Source organism: Cibotium barometz, chromosome 44 (assembly GCF_041138505.1).
Source record: "Cibotium barometz isolate CiBa-2024 chromosome 44, ASM4113850v1, whole genome shotgun sequence".
Classification (NCBI taxonomy): Eukaryota; Viridiplantae; Streptophyta; class Polypodiopsida; order Cyatheales; family Cibotiaceae; genus Cibotium; species Cibotium barometz.
The window spans coordinates 376,906-398,689 of NC_141089.1; the positions used below are offsets into that span (position 1 = coordinate 376,906).

At 45.1% G+C, this 21,784-nt stretch overlaps 1 protein-coding gene across 2 annotated transcripts in view; it reads right to left on the minus strand.

Moving 5' to 3' along the window:
- Positions 1 to 325: 325 nt before the first annotated feature.
- LCBK2 (Diacylglycerol kinase family protein) overlaps positions 326 to 21,784 on the minus strand; it is a 146,203-nt gene continuing 124,744 nt past the window's right edge. For both annotated transcript variants that reach the window (XM_086782134.1, XM_086782133.1), the window contains 7 exons: positions 2,106 to 2,152; positions 1,935 to 1,975; positions 1,763 to 1,850; positions 1,389 to 1,503; positions 1,171 to 1,293; positions 983 to 1,083; positions 326 to 850 (listed from right to left, as the gene is read on the minus strand). In XM_086782134.1, the coding sequence (XP_086638260.1) occupies positions 703 to 850; positions 983 to 1,083; positions 1,171 to 1,293; positions 1,389 to 1,503; positions 1,763 to 1,850; positions 1,935 to 1,975; positions 2,106 to 2,152 (663 nt within the window). In that variant the 3' untranslated portion in view covers positions 326 to 702. The remainder of the gene's footprint in view (positions 851 to 982; positions 1,084 to 1,170; positions 1,294 to 1,388; positions 1,504 to 1,762; positions 1,851 to 1,934; positions 1,976 to 2,105; positions 2,153 to 21,784) is intronic.

Sequence of the window (21,784 nt, forward strand, 5' to 3'; positions counted from 1 at the left end):
TCGACTCCCCAACGTGTTACCCCTTTACACCCATGGAATGCTAGTATTATACATAATGTTCAATTAGACTTTCAAAAAAAAGTTTGTGATTTAAGTACAAATTCTTGCCAAAGAGTAGCTAATTCCAGTACGATGTAGAGTCTATCGTGTCAACAGTAGAGAAACTTCGACACTAGCCTGTTTCCTTCAATGCTTAACACTCTTTCATCTCACTACTACAGCTCATTATAGAATTTGCCTATTTAGCCCCCCCCCCCCCCCCCCCCCCCCCCCCCGGCTTAGTGTCAAAAAATGAACTTTTTTCCTAACCAGTGAAAAAAAGGATGACCTTCAAGTTCAACTGGTTTTTATTGAAAAATTGCATAGCTTGACCGGTTTTATAACTAAAATTTCAAAATTTTGAATCTTTAAATTCAAGGCTAGCAAAAATTACAACTGGTTTTTCTCAATTTGAGCCGTGAAAATTACACTAAAGGATGGTTTTTTTCTGACATTGCGGGCCTCGAATACTCGCGGTGACACCTTGCACATCGATCATGTTGGCAACTTGTGATGATATTAAATTGCCTCCAAGAAGTTCATGCCGTGCTGAAGAGGTAGGCCCTTTGCAACCGAACTGCAGATGGTTACTCTGAGATCATTGAGACAGCTGGTATTCACTTCGCATCCTGAGAGCCAAAGCAAATTGAATGCAATCCCTTGCTACACAAGGAGGTCGATGGCTCCAGGAACTACTTGAATAGTGGCAGGAAGAAACCCAAGATGCTCTCCATCCGTTTGAATATATATGTCTCTTTTCAAAGGTTCACTGCCATTCTGTGCTGCCTCCCTGACTTCAATTCTGTGAGCCCTGCAAGAACAAAACAGCCAAAAGAGAAGGGATGCTGTTAGGCTCCCACGCCTCCCCTAGTCTTGAGGAGTGACATCTACCAGGCGAAGCCAGGCATAGAGTTTTAAAAAAACAATTAAGACACAACGCTACCTCTCACAGAACACATTTTTCACTGACGTATGAGTGCCATTATAGAGTTTGTGCAGTTTGAGGACAAAGTCAAACCATTTGAAGCTTTGCAAAGTTACTATCTGCAAACCAAAAAAGCAGATGTGAGGATGCAGATGTTGACTTGCTCAACAGAGGAGAAGTGTGACATGGAAGTGATAAAAAATTACTTGAAAATCTCTGCTTGAGGGATCAGCTCCAGGAGTTATCTTCATCCCACCACCAAAGTATTTTGCATTTCCAATAGCCATAGCTGTGACCTGTGGAGCTTGTTTCCAATCTCCTCCATCAACCTGCAAGATGCCTAGTGTCAGATGTGGGATATCGCACAAAAGCTAAGTTTCTGTAAGATGGGCATAAAAACTTGGGTAGACATGCCCAAACATACTCGGATGCTCAAGTCTTGATTTTTATGACTCATGAATGCTTGCAAAGCCCCTATTACGTAGCACAGGTTACCAAACCGCTTATATTTAGCAGCATGATATCCAGCCTTCGCACTTCTGCCTTGCCACATTAAAAAAACTATGTTAGTTCAAAAGTGCTTGAAACAACACCACCCCGCTCCTGCCCCCCTCTCCATCCTTCCCTTGCTCTTTCTCTCTACTCCTGTGCCTTGACTGGAATTGCATCAAAAAGTTATAATAGCTCTAAGTGAACACACTACAACAGACTTTGTACAAGAGTGTCAAAAACGCCATGTATGTGCACTGCCAGCTAAGCTATTACATGAAGGCTACTTATTCAGTTCGATAAGCTTACAAATGAAGATCTGCAACGTTCACAAAATAGCGGCCAGTGTTCTCTTGATCGATTTTTGCGTAACCAACATCAATTCGTTGTCTTTGACCTGGATTAAAACGCATGCAATTGTTTTCAGTAAAGTCTTCCATAACAGCGCCCAATATACACAAGAGGGAGAATTATTGTGTGCCTTTTGCAATCCGATCCACGGCCTCGATGGGGTTGTTTGACCTGTATACAAAGAATAGATAGTGAACCCCTCAATTTTAAAAAGAGATCACAAGCATCCAAGACATATGCTTGGGGAGTTTCTATTGCCAGTTCAAGTAAACAGTCTTCCGTTGCCATAAAATCAGCTTACCAACCAAATGTTCGAGCAAAGTCAGAGCCAGTGCCAAGGGGAATCAACTGCAGCAGCAACACAACAAAACCTCTCAGCATGGGAGTCACATTAGTGATACGATAACAGCATGAAAAGGCACAAGGATCACGTCAGTACCTTCGCCATCTTGTTCCAATAATTTAATATCAAATATGTAGGTATACCTTGTATGGCCATGTTTAAACATCTCGCATATCCATCAATCAGTCAAGTCTTCTGTCTTATTGAGCATCTCAGCTCTGATACATCTAGGGGAGCCACTTTGCAATTTGACAAATTCTTTAAGGCAATCGCTTCCTCAAGTCCATTGAACTTAAACATCTTCCCCTCACCCCCGTTCAAACAGAACGTTTTGCAACAGTGGTACATATCTTGCAGGGTAAGGACCCTTCAAGATGTGCTAAGGATGCTCTCTTTTTGAAGATGTAATCTTTTCCTCATGCTTCTTTTCCCACAAAAGTTACATTTCTTTGTGAAGTAGAAATCTTTTTCTTCATGGTTAGGTTTACCACGAAAGTTGCATTTTTTTACCTTTACCCTTGCATGGCCCTTTGTGAGGACCTTTCTTCAAGAAGAAAGCTTGGTCTTCACCTCTTCCTTTGATCTTCTTGTCTTCTTCTTGGAGGGAAGTGATGATCCCTTCAAGTGTTGGAGAAGGGCGGTTCTTGAGATTAGTGACTAGATGCCCATACTCCTCATCTCGCATGCTCTTCAGTAGAATTACCACTGCATCATCATCACCCATTGGTGCTCGAGTTGAGTCATGAGACTCTTCATGTGATTACCATGGACAGCAAATGACTCATGGGAGTTTAGCTTAAGCTCAAAGCATTCAATCATCAATACAATCATAGAATTTCTACCCTTTGCCCCAAACAATTCCTCTACCTTATTCCATTCTTCTAGAGATGACTCCGTCAAAGATATGTGCCAATGTAGTTATGGAAAAAGCTTTATCATCTCTAGTGACTCACATTGCAAGCTCAGCATCTCTAGTGGTAGGCTTCTTTTCTTTCCCATTAATTACACTCCAAATGGTTTCCCTCATTAAGTGATATTCAACCTTCATTTGCTAAGTATGGATCAAACTCTTGGATGGAGTGGGAGCACTCCTGCGCACACGCACACACACACACACACACACACACACACACAGCAAGCTTGAGCAAAGAAAACGTGAGAGAAAGCTTGATGCTGGTCAATAGATAATGATGTAAAGTACAAAGTAAAAAGTACTCTAAGGCTCAAGGCCCAACACAGGAAAAAACCTCTATCCAGGCAGAGTAAAAAGGTGTCCACACCAAGACTTCCCAAAGGCCAAATGGCTAACAAACCCCCTTGAAGTGAATGGTGTGAACATGTACAGGGTGTAGCAGACTACCCTACTAGAGGTAATAAGTTTAAAACTTTGCGGAAAGCTTCAAACTTCTCTCTCAAAAGAGACTTGGTAAACCCATCTACCACATTTGCTTGTGTAGGCACATAAGTCGAGGCTAACTCTCCTGAATGGAACCTCTCCCTGACATAATGATAATGCACCTCAATGTGCTTTGTCCGTGCATGAAAAACTGGATTCCGTGCCACTGTCAATGCACTCTGGCTATCAATGAAAATGGTGGTAGAAGATGGCTATCTAATACCAAGATCTGCCAATAGACAGCGGAGCCATACACACTCCACAATTCTCTAATCATTGCTGCTCCATTTATGACAGAGCTTATGCTCTTTGGCACATTGAGCAATGGCCTTTACACACTTAACTTGTATGACAGGAGCAATCATTCTCATGATGATGCTATGGTTGCTTCCACATCACAGGTTATGCGTGACACTGAGACATGCTTGGTTTGGTCACCTTAATTTCCCTTCTCTTATGCGTTTACAATGTCAGTCTATGGCTCATGAGTTGCCACCATGCAACTCCCACACAAGCATGTATGCGAGGGATGTATATTGGGAAAGATGCATCGCCAATCTTTTCCAAAAGATGGCACGATGCAGGCTAGTCGGCCATTGCAACTCGTACATAGTGATCTATGTGGCCCTATGAGGGCAACATCTTTTGCTGGACATTTGTACTTTATGACTTTCATTGACAATTACACTCGTTTTTGTTGGGCGTATGGTTTGAAAGCTAAATCAGATGCATTTTCAGCTTTCCATCAATTTCTCCCTATGGCTGAAAATGCTTGCAACCATAAGTTCATGACATTGCGTACATAAGTTGAATGTGGTTGACGAGGATGAAGCCAATGGTGACTCCTAGAGAGTTCCCCAATGGCTCATTGACACCTTGCGTGACAACAAGCTGCCTACACTTATGCCAGGTCATACACGCACTGCCTCTCGACATGCATCTCATTTTGTTGACACAGCTCTTGTTGCTACCGCATGTAATGAGGAGTCACTTTCTCATTTTGATGCATTGGAGAATGATAATTGGGTTACATCCATGCATTCAGAGTTGGCCTCCATTGAAAAGAATGCTCATGCGTACTTGATCTCTCATACTCTCTCATACTTTTTAGAACAGTCCTACTCAAAGTACCCTCTATGTTCACAAACAAGGGGATAATTTCATAATCCCGAACCTTATGTAGATGATTTACTAGTGACTGGCCTTCATGAGGGAAAAATTTCAGATTTCATAGCTAAATTATAGCATACATTTGATGTTACAGACATGGGCTTTTGCATTACTATTTGGGTATTCAATTTATACCGGTTGAGGGGGGACATCATGCTATCTCTCAGAGAACATACATTGAGTAGCTCTTAGCAAGGTTCCAAATGATAGATTGCAAACCTATTTCTACTCCTATGGAACTAGGCTTACGACTATCACTCGAGGCCTCTTCCGAACATTTGATGTTGCCACCTAACAGGCTGTGGGATGCCTTATTTATCTATGCTCTATGTAACTATTTGGCCTTCCTAGCTCTATTTCACATGATGAAACCCATGCCCGGACACCAGACAGGTGGAAGAAGACATAGGGACAGGGTCCATATGGTTTGATTACGAAAAAGCACCATTCTTGGTCAAAAATCAAGAAAAAGCAAAAGTCAAACAGGGTTGACCACGAGCCAAGGACACCATTGGAAAGAGGAGACTCAGTCGGACAAAAAAGCTGAAAGTCGCTTTTTCAAAAAGCGGCTCCAAGGCCAAAAAGCAAGGCCCTGAAGCTAGAAAAGCAAAACAAGAACTTTTGGCTAAAGTTCAGTAATATTTTAAAAACAAAGTAAAAGGCAAAAGCATCACTTTTTGGCAAAAAGCAAGGCTTCCCCAAGTATAAAACAAGCATGAGCCTCTCTTTTGAGCATCAAGTTGAAGAAGAACCTCTTCATCGCGTTGCCATCTTCGTTGAAGCGTGGAGATCCTCTTCTCCATCATCATCTACTTGATCATAAACCAAATCATGGAGTTTTTCTTCGCTGCCCACTAATCCAGAGTGCCTCCATCACCTGCGACGCCACATCATCATCTATGTGTACGACTGTACGGATCCGTACAACCGTACGGAACTGTACAGACATGTACGGAGAAACTGCTTTTTGGAGGTTTTTATCGCCCAAAAACCATTAAAACAAGTTTATATCAGTTTTCTTGCCAGAAAGAGCTTTTCGAAGGTTTTCATCATCGACAAGGCTATAGGAGTTGCTGTGAAGATTGGACATAAACATGGAACCTGGACATATAGCTTGGGCATGACGATTGGACATAAACATGGAACTTGGACATATAGCTTGGACATAAACATGGAACTTGGACATATAGCCTGGGCATGAAGCTTGGACACGAACATGGAACTTGGTTATGGAACTTGGACTTGGATTTGGATTGAGACTTGGATTTGGACTTGGTTCTGGACTTGGATTTGGATCTGGACTTGGATTTTGGACTTTAGACTTGATCTAGACTTGGTTTTGGATTTGATTTGGACTTGGAACTTGGACTTGGATTCATTGGATTTGGATTTGGATATTGAATCTGGTATTGGCCCAATGAGAGATACTTGTGGATCATCCCCGTGGTGTGCTCGGCATCAGAGATCTTGTGCCTCGACATCGACATCGACTTGGATATCCTACATCGGCATATCTGTTTGTTTTGTATTCATTGATTGTATTGATCCTAGCTACCATGCCTGTGGGTTATTCTTGAATAAATTCCTAAAAGAGAGTGGGGCTTGTTCCCCGCTCAGTGTGGTGTACAATGCAAGATCCCTATTCCCTTCTCTCTCTTCCCTCTCTCTATATCTTTATCTCTCGGACACATGGTAGAATCTATCACGGCACGCCCCACTGGGCTTTACAGTGGTATCAGAGCAAGATTTCTCTTGAAGAAACTTTCTTGGGGTGACAGAGCCATGTCGAGAGCAAAGGGAGACCAAGGACCTCATGAAGGGAACAACAATGAGGTTGATACGGAAATTCTTGATAGCAAGGTCATCAGAAGAATACCATGACTTTTTTTTAGAAAATTCCTTGGAGAACCAAGAGGGAACTGGACCAAAGAAGGACTCTGATATTTGAAGACTTTATCAAAGAACAAGCCACTGAGCCTGAAGGAGTGGAATCCGCCAGAGCTATCTACGAGCGAAAGGAGTCACCATTGCAGAAGGATCTAGAGCTACCCAGTCTATTTCTCGTGGACAAAACAGGGAGGCTATTCCAAGGCCAACTTTTTTTTTCAGATGCAGCTTCTTCGGAATAGGTGAGGGAAAGGAAGGCAAAGGAAATTACATTAACTAATAAGATGCCTTGGATGGACGGCAAGACAAAGAACGACAATCGGAATCCATCTCAAAAGAAAAAGTTTAAAGACCGATCCCCATCAAGAAGCCAGTTCTCTTAAGAAGAAGGATGGGAGTCGAGACAAACCCCTACTCTTTCGAAGAAGATTGTCCCTCGAGCAACATGAAGAATATGCCAAAGAAGGAAAGTGTTTTCAATGAGGAAAGACGGGACATATGGTTGCAAATTGTCCCGTCGAGCCAAAGCAAGAAGCCAGAGAGATCAGAAGATCACCAGATTGACATCATGCCAAGAAGTTTGACGAGTGGTTTGCAGTCATGCGCTTAGCCCATTGCATGTTTCGACATATAAAGCCGTGAAATCTTTGTAAACCAAAGCTGAAACAGAACTCTTTTGAAGCATTGAGACTTTATGCTAGCAAAGGATCAGTGTTGGTTATTCTAGATCTTTTTGTGGTTGAACATGATGAGATTGCATTGGAGCAGTCTTGAACCAAGAAGGCCATGCTATGGCCTATGATGTCAAAGACAACAAGGAAGCAGATGCATTATTTCGGAGACCCTTGAGCCATGCGGTTTCTTTGGGTTACCATATGGACTTCACTTTGATAAAGGATCTTTATGCTGCCAAAGAGGATTTCAGACTTCACTTTGATAAAGGATCTTTATGCTGCCAAAGAGGATTTCAAACATGTGTTGGAACAGATTGCAGAATAGAGATTTGGTGACTTCTTATGTCATCAAGAAGGATTTTCTTATGACGCAAACCCAGGATATGTACGACACAAGGAATTGAGGCCATAAGTAATGGAAGAGTGCCATGCTCCTCCCTACATGGGACAAAGAGACACCTTGGTTACACTTCAAGCTTTGGAGAGCTACCTTTTATTGGTCTAGTATGAGAAAGACATTGAGCTTTATGATTCGAGAATGTTTGGTTTGTCAGAAGGTCACGTTTGATCGACAAACACCAGCACGACTATTGCACCCATTGAATGTTCTATGGGAGAGTATTGTTATGGATTGGATTGCCAAAGTCAAGGAATGATGGTATATGGATCTTTTTCACGATGCCAAGAAGATCAACCATGTATGTCATTGGTTGGACCTTTCATATCATTGGAGGATATATAATGTCTTCCATGACAGTTTATGGAAACCATGTACAAGGTTACTCCCAGAGGAGTTTGTATTGAAGGATCCATCAGGGATGGAAAAGCTACAACAGATTGTTTTTCATTCTATGAGAAAGAAAGACAGAGGTCAGAAAGGTTCTCTTGGACTTCAAGAATTATTCGCTATTGGATGTGAAATGGATGCCAAGGAAGTACTTCAAGGACTATCCAGATCTACTTCAAGTTTATGAGGAAATGGTTGGTTCAGATATATTTGAGGTATAGGTATATCAACGTCTTGCGATCAAGACAGATTCAAGAGGGAGGGATCATACCTCTAGCCCTCTTCATTGTATATATATTGGACTAGAATTGATCATTATTCTGCTTGTAATGGTTACTTGGACATGCTCTAGTTAGGTGGCAACGATGCCATATAGCCCAAGGAGTAACATTTGTATATGGGAGGCAACGATGCCAGATATATTGGACTCCGCAGTCAGGGCGGTCATTGCGATCAGATGTCCCAGATGACTGCATTGGATTTCGCAGTTGGATGGTCATTGCGACCAGATGGCCCAGATGACTGCATTGGATTTCACAGTCGACTGGTCATTGTTGCGACCAGATGGCCCAGATGACTGTAGTGGATTTCGCAGTCGGGCGATCATTGCAACCAGATGGCCGAGATGACTATATTGGATCTCATAGTCGGGCAGCCAATGCGACCAGATGGCCCAGATGACTATGGAATAACTCTCGGGCGGTCCTAGTGTGACTAGATGGCCTTGAGGATAGTCTAAGTGGTTTCTCGAGAACCAGATGGCTCAGCACGGTTTCGATGAAACCAAACAGGACAATCCATGAACAGGAGGATCATTACTTGTGCATTGCATACTGATATTTCTGACTTTGTGCGGTGTTTTTGATGTATGGACAATGCTTGGATTTATGGCATGTGATAGTCCACTGGACTCCAGATTACCTGGCCAGTACCTAGAATACCTCGTAGACGCAAGTTGTCTCTACCCCGGACCCCTGCCGGGGGGAGTAACTGCCTTTGTTGACTAGCTTGTGTCTAGTTTTTGCAGGAGGTAAGTATGCATTTATTATATCTAACACATGATAGGCCATGAAGATGTACCATCAAGAACAAGGACATTGTTAGCACATTCATCCCCAGTTTCTGCCCATTTCTGGTGTCCTTTTGGTCCCATTTGTATGGCCCTTGATTGTGGGCTGGCCGCCCCTATTTTACATATTTTTCTGGGATTTTTCCCAGCCCTTTCGGTATTTTACCAATCGGCCAGCTCATATGCTCCAGTCAGCCAGCATATTCAACTCCAGTCAGCCAGCCCTCCTGACCTATAAATAGGTGGGGCTGGCCTCTCATTGTTCATTAAGTCTTGTACATATTTTGCTCCCTCACTTATGAGACTTGTAGTGTCTCTTGCTTGGGACTGTTTTGCTTCAGTATATTCAGCATAGTTTTCTCCATCTCTCTCTCTCTCTTGCACTCTCTGTTCAGCACATTCTAGTGCCACTCTGTGCACTCTTTCATGGTATCATCGCTCCCGGTTTAGCAACCTCTTTGCTGCCCTAGATTCAGCATTGTTTTCTACACCTCCTCCTCAGCGATTTCCTACAGATCTGCAGGTCTTTCATGCTGCGTTTTCTGGACTGAACCTGGTCACTTTGCCTCTGCGTTTTTCTCTCAGATCTGCAGCTTCCTTTGCTGCATTTTCTGGACTGAACCTGCTGGTTTCTGCGCCCTTCAGTTCAGCTTCATCAACACAGCCTTCAGGTACTGTTTAACCAGCGTTTTCTATTCCACGTGGAGTTTGGGACAAAGGCGGCCTGTTTTCTTCAGGACAGCAGCTTCGTTTGCTGCGTTTTCCTGTCCAATGGGCTTGCTCCTTTGCAGAGGGGATCTTTGGTGTTGTAGGCTTAGGTAACACTCTTGGTACCTGTGGAGGACACTTCTTCTTTAGAGTTTGTGCGTTTTTCTTGAGGAGAGCCCAAGATATTGTCCTTGTTGTTGCCTTTCCCTCTTGCACCCTCTTACAGCATATTCTCGGGTGCTGTCCAGCCTCTTAGGGCTGCGTTTTGGTGGGAGGAAAGACCCTATATCAGCGTTTTCTGATTTGGACAGTTTTTTGAGGGTTGGTCCTATTGATTGGATCAATGATGACAACTTCAGATTTGGCTCCCGTACCACTCTCTTGTTATTTCCTTGATGAGGCAAACAAGTTGGATGGTGGTAACTTTCAGTCATGGAAGTTGCAGGTTACTTCTATTCTCAAGGAGTATTGTTTGATGGAGTTTCTCTCGTACAAGAATTGGTGCTTGCCGGACCTTGCCTCTACAGAGGATGTGTGTCGATGGAGGAAGACTGACGGACAGATCTATGGCTTTCTCCTCCTGAATTGTCAGGATTCGGTTCTTCAACACTTCATCTATGCTCCTGATGATGCCTCTACTTTCTATGTGTGGCAGTTGCTTTGTGACCTGTATGGTTATGCCAATGATCAGCAGATGCTTTCTGCTTCTGGGTGCTCTGTAGCCAGTGATCTTATGGATACTTCTTTTGGAGATGTTCCTACAGTGAAGGATAGTGGGCCAGTTTTGCTCATTGCATCTGAGGAGTTTGTTTCTCCTGTTGCCCTGCCTTCAGTTTCTGTGCATACTTCTCCTTGCCAAAATGATATCTCTCGTAATCTTTTTGAGGAAGACAGCGGGCTATCTTTGCTCACACCTTCTGAGGGGAATTTGTCTCCTATTGCTTCGGCTCTGATTCTTTCTTCGTCTACCAGTAACCAGGATGTGTTGATGGTCCCTTTGCCTTCTATGGAGGAGCCTGCTTCTACGCTGTGTGATGCTATTGAGGAGGCTACTACTACTTCGGTTACCACTACAGTGAATGTTCCTATTTCCCTTACTCTATGTGAGGATTTTGGATCGTGGTCAGGTATGTCCGTGATCGTGCCTAGGGCACAGTGGTCTTCCATGGATTGAAGGATTGGGATTTGGATTTGGTTGGGGCCTGTGGAGTCCCGACATCAGTTTTCAGAGGGGGCAATTGAGTTCTTACATCTCGCGATGCTGCCGACCTTCAAGGAGGGTGCTATTATACAGCATTTGGCTACTCTTGGTACACAGTTGGAGCAGATGGACTCTATTTCTTTTGAGGGTATTATCTTCTTGGAGCAACAGGCTTCTAGGGATTCCTGTGACACTGTGTTTATATTTGGGTTTCACACCGATATTTGGAGCAGCACGATGCAACCTTCATGGTTGATTTCTTCTAGAAGAACAGTGTACCTGGCAACTTGTTCTGTTACTTTTGTAGCTGAGTTGTTGTGGAGATTGCTTGTGGAGCTTTCCAGGTACCTATTGTTGCTGCTTTCTTTTGTCTATGACAAGGACGACTTCTTCGGCTTCTCGGAGTAGCAAAAGCATCACTTTTTGGCAAAAAGCAAGGCTTCCCCGAGTATAAAAGAAGCATGTGCCTCTCTTTTGAGCATCAAGTTGAAGAAGAACCTCTTCATCGCGTTGCCATCTTCGTTGAAGCATGGAGATCCTCTTCTCCATCATCATCTACCTGATCATGAACCAAATCATGGAGTTTTTCTTCGCTGCCCGCTAACTCGGAGTGCCTCCATCACCCATGGTGCCACGTCATCATCTGTCAGTACAACTGTATGGATCCATACAACCGTACAGAACTGTACGGACATGTTCAGAGTGGAATTGCAAAAACCCTAAAAATTGCTTTTTGGAGCCCAAAAACCATTAAAACCGGTTTCATATCAGTTTTCTTGCCAGAAAGAGCTTTTCTAAGGTTTTCATCATCGACAAGGCTATAGTTGTTGTTGTGAAGATTGGACATAAACATGGAACCTGGACATATAGCTTGGACATGAAGATTGGACATAAACATGAAACTTGGACATATAGCTTGTACATGAAGCTTGGACATAAACATGGAACTTGGACATGTCACATATAGCTTGGGCATGAAGCTTGGACATGAACATGGAACTTCGTCTTGGATTTGGATCGAGACTAGGATTTAGATTTGAACTTGGATTTGGACTTGGATCTAGACTTAGAATTGGATTTGGATCTGGACTTGGATTTTGGACTTAAGACTTGATCTAGACTTGGTTTTGGATTTGATTTGGACTTGGAACTTGGACTTGGATTCATTGGATTTGAATTTGGATATTGGATCTAGTACTAGCCCGGTGAGAGATACTTGTGGGCCATCCCCGTGGTGTGCTCGGCATCAGAGATCTTGTGCCTTGACATCGACATCGACTTGGATATCCTACATCGGCATATCTGTTTGTTTTGTACTCATTGATTGTATTGATCCTAGCCAACGTACCCGTGGATTGTTCCTGAATAAATTCCTAAAAGGGGGCGGGGCCTGTTCCCCGCTCAGTGTGGTGTATTGTGCAAGATCCCTATTCCCTTCTCTCTCTCTCCCCTCTCTCTATATCTTTATCTCTTGGACACATGGTAGAATCTATCACGGCACACCCCGCTGAGTTGTTCTTGTGTAGAAGGAACAAGTGCAAGTGGTGCACTCCCACTAGAACCAAAATCACTCATTCCAACAATGAATCCCCCTGGCGTGCTAGCTGTAGATGCCCTTCTCTCTCTCCCCTCTCTCTATATCTTTATCTCTTGGACACATGGTAGAATCTGTCACGGCACGCGGCCGCACGCCCCGCTGAGTTGTTTTTGTGTAGAAGGAACAAGTGCAAGTGGTGCACTCCCACTAGAACCAGAATCACTCGTTCCAACAGTTGGATCCCCCTGACGTGCTAGCTGCAGATGCAGGACCAGCAAGCCTTAACTCAGCACCAAATACATATACCCTAAAATTCTTTGCAATGAGTACATGCTTCATCATATATGCCCACAAACACATCATTATTAGCCATGTCTCAAAGGTAGTTGATAATCTGTCCCAAGCTCATTGCACAATGCACTGCAAACCCTCAATGTTCACTGAAAGGTAGGCTTTTGTGATGCCCAATGATTCGCTGATGACAAGGACTTGCAAATGTATTGAGATGACAGAGTGTAGGGATAGAAAGTTATCTAAATAGAGGCTTAATGACCAAAACAAACCCCAAAGATGGGTGTCACAATGTTGTATTTCAAAGCCGAGTGCACTAAGAGAGCACACGAGGAATGCTAGATTTAACCAAGGCTCGATTCAGCACTCTTTTTGGAGAAGCTGAAAATTTGAAGAGGAGATTCGATGGCCAAAATGGGCTCCGATTCAGGTGTGCTTCAACTTAGGAGACTCGGCAAAGGATGAGGAACACAGCTGTGCAAAAAAAATTTGTTTGAGATTTTGGCTCTCCAATGGTGGCGCTGCCCGGTGGTGGGTGGAACTGGTGGCTCAACCGGTGAAGGTGGCGCTGCTATCGCGGCGCTCGCGGAAATCCCCAAATCAAAAGTTGATTTGGGGGTTTGCTAATTAAAGGCTGGACAAACCCCTAGTGCACGGGACGCTGAGAAATACGAGGCAGCACTGATGTTCGAGCAGGCGGCTGCTCCAGATCTGACTCAGCAGCAAGAAAGCGACCATGGCAGCAGCAAGGCGTCGTCAACCAGTGGTAGCAGGGCGACCACAAATGTTAGGCACCACAACCAACGGGCAGCGGGCAACAAACTGATTGGCGGGCTCTGGTACCAATGTTGGATGGAGTCGGAGCACTCTTGCACACACACACAGACACACACACACAGAGAGCAAGCTTGAGCAGCAGAGCAAACGTGAGAGAGAGCTTGATGCTAGAAAAGTACTCAATAGATAATGATGTAGAGTGTAAGTACAAAGTACTAAGTACTCTAAGGCTCAAGGCCTAACACACAAGGGCGCCAGGCAGAGTAAAAACTACCCGTGGGTAGAGGTGTTCACACCAGGACTTCCCCGAGGCCAAATGGCTAACACAAACTTGTCTAAATGCTGCCATTTTTTATGAGAAGGAATGTATTACACTTTGGTTTTTCACGGTCGGGCACTATCTAGTCCTTTACAACAGAGATTATGTGCTTAACGACACTCCTTAATGATCATTAGTGTAATGCTCCCCCTTAATGGCATTAGGCAGTAGTGTGAACTGAAGGATGCAAATGAATGCTCAAATAAAAGGATTTTTGCAAAAAGATGACATAGCATGAAGTACAACTCCCCAATGTCAAGTTTGAACCCTTAGTAGTAGGGATTAGTGCACATAATTTGCCTTAATCTAATGTTAATGACAGATAACAAAAAACTAAGAAAATGCTTGATTCTCACCAACAATGGATAGAATGCTTCAAATTGATGATTGCGATTCTCAAAGATCCAATTGATAAGCCCTAAGAGGGTTTTGCTTCATTCTAACTGTAGGTGCCGAAATCATGTTTTCCTTCCTAATGGACCAGTGATGATCTAGCGAGGACGAAATCCTCCAAATTGGTTGATGCTCTTTGATATGGTGAGAGCTTCGGACCTTGCCGAGAGTGTATGTGGTTGGTTTGAAGTAGAATGCCTCTGAGAGGGAAATCTCAGCTGATTTGCAAAGAAGGGTATATTTGCTAAGAGAAAAAAGCTAGTTGATCACTACTTTGCAAAGAGAGGTATTTTAGCTAAGAGAAAAAAGCTAGTTGATCACCACTGATGGGCTTAATTATCTACACTAATGAGGCTTGGATCAAGGTATGCTCTAATACCATTGTTGGGTTGTGATGTTATAGAGCTCAGGATGGATAGAAATGAAGATTACACATGGTAGTCAAGCATGGTAAGCACAATAACCAAAGTAAGTAACAGAAATGCGAACTGATTAAGACTAATTTCTCAAATGATTAGCATAAGCAAGCGAGTTTCCTTCATTGACTCATGTGTCCAAGTACAAGCCACTAGGGTTGAGAATCCGCGACTTTTTGAGTAGCTAGGAATCAATCCAAATGACCCCTATGCTCTCCACAAGCATCTCTTGGAATATAGGGAAAACGAGGGCTACCCTTGGCATCTACTTGTGGTGACTGTAACTAGGGAAAACCTGATTCTTTTACAACTAAACTTTGAACCTTTGCTCACTCTAATGATGATGGATGATTATTTACTTCTCCCAAAAAATCTTGCCCTTGGGCTTCTTTTCCGTCGTAAATAGCAACGCACTCTCACTGTCATGTGTGCATGTGATAATCCCTCCTACTAAACTTCACGATAGGATTCCATCCATTGACCTTTGATTGGATGATTGTCATCATCCCTTGTCTGCACAACACAGACTTGTCATCTTTCCTCCCAAGCAACCTTGACTAAAAACACTGCCATTCTTCATATTCCATTCCACGTTTGATGTTGAAACCGTGCATCCGTTCCACTTTGTCCCCTTGCCACCAATCCCTGTCCCTTAACACAACAATGGTCTTCTTTCCGAGGATGATGATGCCTTTGCTCCACCCTTGGAATTGTTCCTGAGAGCCTCTGGTATGCCCCTTAGAGCATACAACTCCCAAGGCTTCTTTCTTGTGGTTTTGCCTGCTGCCGGCCAGCCCCATGACTGCTACCATGGCTGCATTTCTTAGTAGGGATTTGTGCACCTTCCAAAGACTTCTAGTGCTTAGCTTGGCTCAGTCTGATGCTCTGATACCAATGTGACGTGGAAGCCTTGACTTACTTGATCCAGCCCTAAGCCTATGATTTGCAACACTAATGCAAAAGCAATGATTACTCACAGAAAGAAAAGGAGATGAACTGTGTTTTCACTATACTGATATGATACAAAAGATGTCTTTGATTCTACAACTTCTGTGGCCTTTGGGCCTTCCAAAACGGACTGACTATTGACCTGCCCCAACTGTGGATCAGATGATTAATGACTAAGACTCACCTAGCTATTTATAGGCTCATAGACAACCCCTACACATATCCGATTGCTGTCAGCCAGCAGAGGACAAGTACCATCAGTATGTAATGCTACCGACTTCCCCTGAAGAGTGGCTTATGACCCGGCCGACCAGCCCCTTTGACCAATAGAGCTTCTTCTTTGCTTGTGGGAGCCAGTGACGTAGAACTACCCTAAATTTGCTACCAAATTAGGATTCATTCATCTATGCACGTGACAATAAGTCAGTGTCCACACCTGTGAACTGTTATGATACTGACAGGAAACACTAAAAGGTAAGACTAGGAAAGATTATGTATGCGTAAAAGGTTTGCATATAAATAAGGTTCAAGGGATTTGAAATTTCAAATAGGAAATACCTAAGCAATAGTTAATACGCATAAAAGTTAAAGTAAAAGGGGAAGTAAAAGATGCACAATGGAAGCCGAAGGGACACAGAAGAGGGCATCCCCTTCTAGGGGTAGCTGAAGAGACATTGGCTAATAAAAAGGCAATGTTAGCCAATGAAAGGTCAAGGGGCGAAAGTTGGAAGGTCATGCACCACTTAGGCCTATATAACCATGAGTTTAGGATCCTTAAGAAAGCAACAAGAAAACGAGACTATGAGGAAGCTCAACACAAGCTTGAAGAAGACCGGCGTTAGGCTCACCTCGCAGCTCGGGAGCACCAATGAGAGCTCGAGCGAATGATACTCCGACACAAGCGAGAAAGGGAGGCCATGCATCTGCAATTTCAACACACCCTCTCTTCAATTTCTCTGCCCAGGTGCCACCAGCCAGACTCCCGCGACATCAACGACCGTCATTCGGACTCAACCAAACTTTAGTAATTATGATGGTTGTAGGACTGCTGAGCGCTGAATACCAGAGTGTTCTTTGCTGAATAATTGATTGAGTTTACGTGGGCTGAGGGGAGGCTTTTATACCTCATCAGATCAGCAGACGGCTGCGTCAAGGGGCTGTCTGCTGATGCATGAAGCTCCACTATTGGGAAAAGCCTAGTTGGCTGCTGATAGTACCCTCACGACTGCTAACTGCCAGTCGACAGGCATTAAATGCTGGTCGGGTACTGCACAACTGGTCGGCTGGCACACAGATGCTGATCGGATGCTGTATTCCCTGTCGGCTGGCCCACAGATGCTGGTCGGGTGCTATAGCAATGCATGTCGGCTGCTACCCAACTGTGACACAAAGGCCTTGGCTGCCTTTGCAAGTCTAGCCAAAGCTGAGGCTACCTTGGGGCTGGCCTTAGGACTGGCTCCCTTCTATGTGAATGCACCTACAATGCTTTACATGCAACTAATGCTAAGGTTGACACATACATGCTCCTGAATGAAGCTTTCTCCAAGTGGGTTAAGAGGACTGACAACCAACTGACCTCTAAAGCTCAAAGACTGAGCTACATAGCTCGTGCTGCCTAACTATCCCTCGACTGAGGGCTCACAATGGGGTCACGGCGTACGACAAATAATCCTAGAAAAGGTTCTACTTCTGTACAAATGCTGCACTGAAGATCATGCCAGTGTGTCACCGTGCACCTAGTGCAGGGTGCACGTGACAATCTTCCTCCAGAGGAGCAAAGTAAGTACCAATCAAAAAACCGATGTTTTTTCTGTCATACTATTAGGCATGGTAAGAAGGATTGTCAGAAATGGCAAACGGAGCAAGCCTCCAAGCAGCCTTCTTCCACAGTTGCCACAGCATATCGTGCTCCTCCAGCACCGCCTACTACCACCAACGCAGGTCATCTTTTACCTTCTATGCATCCTATGCCATCCGTGGTATTTGTGGTATTTGATACTAAGCAGGAGGGTGAGAGTGTTGCTGCACAGAAAAGCCTAATCGGAGCTTATGGCTCTGCCAAGGGCCGCCAGTTTGTAATCCTCTTTGACATGGGCAGTTCTAAGGACGCCAAAGTGCCGCCATGAGATAGGGCTATCTCTACTCATGAAGAAATGAAAGATCTCTAGCTCCTGTATCTCTGCGAAGGCCCGCCTTTTGCGGCGAGTAAGTCTCATCATCTCTTTCCTCGACTCCTGCTCTGTGATGGCTCCCAAGGCTCTCTGTATGCAGAGCCGTGAGTATATGGCTCTGCACTCGTCATCATACTATCTTTTCTGGGGCATAGTCCCAGATCTCGCAGGCTCTCCTGAGTGGACACGATGTGGGAAGCTCTGTAATGCAGCCGTGTGTAGGAGTGATGCCAGCTAGGCTGTAATGGTATCCATAGGTGCCAGGGGATCCATGAGTAGGAGCCCATCCTCTACTCTGCCAGTGTATATGTCTGCCATGTCATGTGTGAAGTAGATGGTAGTGTGTGGCGTCGGTATGTGGGGGGCTGGTGATACTGGTGATCCAGCTAGTGAAAATGCCATGTATGATCTGTCCCAATAAGACGAGGTGGGATGGAGAATGAGGTGACAAGCTGTGATGCCTCCAAAGACCCCATAATGTAGTCTACCTGTGGAAAGCATGTCAGCCCTCTTGATCCCGGCCACTGTAGCATCCCGTTAGAAATAACGAGACGATGCCTGGCTCCCAACTCTAGTAACTGGTCCCCATAATGTCCTCTGTCTGGTCTAGTGTCCTCTGATGCCCGACTAGCCCCTGTCTCCTCTAGATCCACAGGGTGGAGAATCTCCATGTCATCATAGTCATACACCTCACACTGTCTGCTCTGTGTGTGGGCATTGAAGTCTCCCCTAGTGTAGAATAATGAATAATCTCCTCTGACAAACAAGTGTATGGCGAGGCCCCTGTCTCCTCCTCCTGTGGCATGTCCTCTGTAATGACATAGGAGGATCCTGATGGAGGAAAGTAACATAGGGCTATGTATATAACCCTGTCCTGTGAGAGCTGTAAGCTGATCCACATGTATCTGGCCTCAGGATACTGTGCTACCACTCTCAGTCTCCCCTGTAGCTCCCGTCTGAATAGAACTGCTACTCCTGTGGTCCTCCTGTATGCTGACTCCCACTCGAATCCCTCTACTCGAGGTAGCCCTCTCTCTGGGCTCTGATGTGTCTCTATCAGAAGTATGATGTCTCTCCCCACCATAACATGCTCCAGTCGTCCAAGCTGCACCCATAGTGAACCATTACAGTTCCATACTGCCATGTGTATCTCTGTCAGTGGCCTGGTCTGTGTCCCATAGGCCCCAAACCGCTAATCCATGGGCCGGCCATCAATGATGACCCGACCATCTCAATAGAAAGCCTTCTTGCCTTCTCGTGGCATGCAAGCTCTCCTATGCTCTAGCTGCATCCTCGTGAGATCATCATCCAAGAAAATAGGAGCTCCCTCTAAGCCTCGTAGTATGACCCTCTTCCTCATGAAGGTGACCCTCTCCGTCTCTCCTGCAAACTGTAGGATGAGGGCTCGCTTGCGTGTTGAGTCTTTCCCGGCTCTCCATGCTTTGGTGAAGGGGAGAGGGTCCTCTTCCCTGTAGCCTAGCTTCATGCATAGAAGCTGTCCATCTCTCTCGGGAGTGGAGTTGGGTGTCTCGGCTATACCTGTGACTCGAATGTTGAGGCGGCGGGCATGCCTCATCTTCTCCTCCTCAATGGTGGTGTGAATGATTTGGTGTTCTTCCCTTTGAGTCTCCTCCCTCACTTCTTTACGGATGTTCTTCTTCACCACCTCGACCCATCCTGACTGCTTAGCTTCGAGCTTTCCCTCCATGTCCTTTGTGATCTCCTTGGAGATCTCTTCTTTGATGGCCGTGAGAGTGTTGTCATTGATCTCCTCTTCTTCCTTCTCAGTATTCTTGATGGCTACCATTTCCACTTTCAATGCACTCACCTCCTCCTTGAGTGCCATGTTCTCTTGTTCGAGGTTCGTGACCCGTGCTTCGAGAGCTATGATGTGCCGGTGTAGTTTGTTTTCCACCTCATTGACGTTGGAATCGGATGTCTTCTTGTTCTCCTTGATTAGTGCCTTCATTGCCGTCTCGAGGGCCTCGAGTTTCTCTTGGAGACTCGGGGCCATTCCTCAAGATTACTTTGCAGCCCTTCCCACAGGGAGGGAGGGGAGAGAGAGAGAGAGAGAGAGAGAGAAAGATTTTATTAACGTCTTCCAAAAGACTGAACTCGGCCTATGAGACAAATCGGAGTACCTGTATGGGGTATCCTCTGTCATCCCAACAAAATGAAAAAGTACTGAACAAAAAAGCTGAATCTAGGTGTGCAGGGGATGCAGCTCTACTACTAGGAGAATGCAAAGCTATATGCATGGAGTATACAATCATGATATGCAACCTAGCTAGCTCCATCTTGTACCATACTGGGGGGGGGGGTATAAAATGGTATACATCAGTGAAGGGGGTGTCCACAGCTCCCTGAAGAACATGCCTGGGTGTGCTCTGAAGCGAGCTAGTCGCTCCGCACCCTCTCTGTGAAACTGAGCTCTGATCTCTGTCATCTCTCTCTGGAATAGGCGTGGTGTCCGAAGCCAAGCGTCCTCTCTCTCCTGCAGGCTCTAAGTGTCTCTGCTCTCTGGAGAGTAATTCCCTGCCGTGTAGGGGCTGGGAGGGGGATGGATCTCTGAAAAAATGTAGTAATCTGTGTCTGTCGCCCCCCCTCTGGAGCTGTCTGAGCCTGTAATAATGTCTCTCTATGGCGTTGTATGTCTAGAATGTATCTCCCCCCAGTATGCGCTGGTCTGCTGCCTCAAAGATCTGGCGTAGGGAATGTGGCTCTCTGAATAAAATGGGATCTCTCTCTCTGATGGCTGTATATGCTCTGCATCTGCATACATAATGCTCCTCACTCTCCACCTCCTCTCTGCACAATCTGCATACCCTCTCCTCTCTCGGGGGATCCGTGCTGCTCTGCCAGTCTCAATCTCCAATCGGTGTGATGACCAATAGCCACTCGGGAGCCGTGTGGTAAAAAAGCCCTCCATGTATCTAGGCCTCTCTATAAATCCATCATCAGTGATACTCATGAAGTGATCTCTATAGTATAGCATCTTCGGTGGAAAAGGCTGTGTAGGCAATATCCATGTCTCTCGTGTATAGAGCTGCCATAGATCCTGTCTCAATACTCTGTTCCTCTCACTATGAGAGAGACGGATATGTGGTGCATCCTTGTCATACTGGAATGGTGGTAGATGATCCATGTCTAGGCCATGCTGTGAGAACCAATGTGTGACCTGTGCATACCATGATCCTCTGTCTCCTGCCTCAGCCAGCTGTCTAGATGCCTCACAAGCTCTGTATGACAATCTGTCCTGTGGCATCTCTCTGAATCTGTCTAGCAGGCATAAAGTCTGAAATATGGCCTCTACCATCATAGGAGGCGCAGCAAACTCTGCTCGGATAATGTCATGAGGTACTGACGGTTTGCTACGTATCATGCGTGCCATCATGAGGGCATGTGGTCTCTCTATCTATGGGTAGCAACGCCTGGCGCCCATACCGCTGCTTCGTACATGAATGCCCGTGTGACTAATGTGTCAAATAGCCACCCCTTCGTTCGGGGCTCCTGAAAATGCGCCTGGTGGCACTGTCTCTCTAGCATAGCCAATGCTGCATATCCCCATGTGAATCTAGCTCTGGCTGTGCTGAACCCATGGTGAAGCGTGTGGCTGCTGCAGAGAAGGTAACCCCTAGGTACACGTATGATGTCACCACCTCCACCTGGCATCCTGCGAGAGTGAATGTCAGCTGACTCCTGCCCTGTCTCGATCTATGAAAGACCATAACCTTGGTTTTCCCAAGGTTCACAGTAAGACCCCTCTGTGTGCAGAAATCATCGAGTGCATGTAGATGCTGCTGTAGACCACCTGGAGACTCAGACACTAATACAATATCATCAGCATAGAGCATAATATGTACTGAGGTACCTGCTAAATCAACTCCATCTCC